Source organism: Ostrea edulis, chromosome 8 (assembly GCF_947568905.1).
Source record: "Ostrea edulis chromosome 8, xbOstEdul1.1, whole genome shotgun sequence".
In the NCBI taxonomy this organism is placed as follows: domain Eukaryota; kingdom Metazoa; phylum Mollusca; class Bivalvia; order Ostreida; family Ostreidae; genus Ostrea; species Ostrea edulis.
This window is the reverse complement of record NC_079171.1, coordinates 28592714-28595213: the sequence shown is the minus strand read 5'-3', so window position 1 is coordinate 28595213 and position 2500 is coordinate 28592714. Positions and strand designations below refer to the sequence as shown.

General features: G+C 40.6%; 1 protein-coding gene across 1 annotated transcript in view; it reads left to right on the top strand.

Annotated features, from left to right (window-relative positions):
* The window catches only part of LOC125662442 (cytoplasmic polyadenylation element-binding protein 1-like), a 40820-nt gene that overhangs the window by 32556 nt on the left and 5764 nt on the right, over nucleotides 1–2500 (top strand). The window contains exon 12 of the mRNA XM_048894660.2: nucleotides 2343–2500. This exon is cut by the window's right edge and continues 73 nt beyond it. Within this exon, the coding sequence (XP_048750617.1) occupies nucleotides 2343–2500 (158 nt within the window). The remainder of the gene's footprint in view (nucleotides 1–2342) is intronic.

The following is a 2500-nucleotide window of genomic DNA, read 5'->3' as shown; positions in this document are numbered from 1 at the left end:
AAACAGCATTATCAAAATTTCACAAGAACTGGTTGAAACGTTGTAATAGTATTCATTACAATTTCATAAAACTGTTTCTTTAAAAAATATACAGAATGTTTATGAAATGTTGTTGTTGTTGTCGGTTCCTTTTTATTTCCGTGCAGTATCACGGGTAGTGTCCACACTAGTGGGCCCCCTTCCAGGTATCTGGCTGGCTGCACGCATGGCAGATCTCACCTCAGATCTCCATTCTTTCCGGTCTTGAGGGTCGCCAGTTGAGAGCTTCCATTCTCTATGATCTTTCTCCCGTCAACTCTCTCCAAGATAGCATTGGCAGACCAACTCTACGTCTCCCAGGAACTTGTATATTTAAAGCGCACTTGACTGCACTTCTGGATCTGACAACGTGGCCATACCAGCGGAGTCTCCTTTCCCTTAAGATGAGGTCGAGGTCGTCGATGCCAAGCCGCTCCAGCAATTCAGTTGAACTTACAGTGGCCATATCTTCTGGCTTGATGTTGCAGATCTGTCTTATCATGGCCCTGTCATTGCGTAGTAGGCGATGAAGATTTGGCTTTGTCAGTGCCCAGGTCTCACTGGCATGGAGCATAGCGCTCCGTACACAGGTGTTGTACACTCGACCACGGGTCTTATACGACAGGTGGCGTGATGTCAGGACTGGTAGCAGCTCCCTGAACTTTTTCCAGGCAGTCTTCACACGCGTAGTGGCTGCAAGGTCACAGCCACCAGCTGCGGAAAGCATGTCTCCGAGGTAGCAGAAGGAGCCTACAACCTCCAACTTGTCCATACCAACTTGGATGACACTCTGCGGCCTGCCATCAAGAGGGCGAGCAGTTCCTCTGCATCTTGAACATCTGAAGTCAGGGTCCACAGACAGGCGCACGAGCCTAATGGACTTGATAAATAATTTCACAAAAACAGAGTTTTTGCCCTTGGATTCAATATTTTAAAATATATAATTGATTATTCATGTATAACTTAGATTTTTGAAATATTTTATGGCAAACAAGATTTTTTACAATAACTATTGAAAAAGACTCCAACAAAATTGATGTTCCTGTCATGCATAAATCTTGTTAAAACATTGACTGTGAAATCGTATGAGACATCACAGGAGGGGGTGAAACTACGTTAAATGAGTTCCACTTCGTATAGTACAGAAAAAAGGGCACACAATATTTTCCTGAAAAGGGCACGTTATCGCGATTTTCAGATTTTGAGGGCACCCTAATTGAGTTAAACCAGTATTCATTCTGTTTAAATGCAACCTCTGGTGTTACTTTGGAGAAGAAATTTCGATAAACTGTGAATATGTAACATATTGTGTTCAGGAAACTTATCATAAAATTTCAAAGTACATATACTATTCAACATCACATTCAAGTGCACAACCAAATCAAATGATAATATATTATGCAACTTACAAGACCTAAAAAGCCTCTTTAGTGAAATGATTTTTAATTATATACGATAACATTTCATTACAATGAAACTAAAAAATACATTCTAGAAAATAGATATGCATGTCTAGACCAGAGTCGTGTCCGGGAGTTATTATTGTAACAAATGCAAATAAAGGCTTTATTGATTTTAACATAGCTATGTAGACTAGAACCAGAATAACTGAACCAGAATTAAAATCCTGAACCGACCCAAAGAGTTTTTGGAACCACGACAGCCCTATATTCCCGTAGCAGAGGGACACTTCATGCCCATCTTGATACAACAAATGGTTTTCATTATATGGTATATTATTATTACAAAGACCATGGTTACTAGATAAATTTAAAATGTTTGTCTGGACCTTAGATTTGTGGAGGATAGACATTTGAAACTCATTCCTGACCAAAGAATGCTGATGTCAACAATATTATGGTTTTTGACTTGGAACAAAGGTCAATTTAAAAATGTTTCATTTCAAAGGAATAAGACAGAGAAATTAGAATTTAATCACCATGATCTATGTTGGTCTTGAGAGGACTGGTGGTTGATTCTTGGCCTTTGGGCCCATTGGTGTATATCATACAAATCCCTATGGACTGTTCAATATCACAATGGGGAGACAGATTAGAGTAGATCTTCAGTACCCCTTGCTTGTATAAGAAGTGAATAAATGGGGCTGTCCTTTGGTTGAGGCCCCTTTGTCACAGCAGGTGCGGCATGAAAAAGATCCCTCCCAGCACAAAGGCCGTGCACACCGAACATAAACCTAAATTTTGCAGCCCTTCACCGGCAATAGTGACATCTCCACGAGAGTGAAAAATTCTCAAGAGTCCAATCAACCAACTAATCAATATCACAATGAAAAATTAGTCCTTGAATTTGTTCATGTTTTGCAGATCCAAGTGGACCCGTACTTAGAAGACAGCATCTGCAGTCTGTGTGCTACACAGCAGGGCCCATACTTCTGTAGGGACATGCAATGCTTCAAATACTATTGCAGAAACTGCTGGTACTGGCAGCACGCCCTGGATAGTCTCCGACATCACAAACCTGT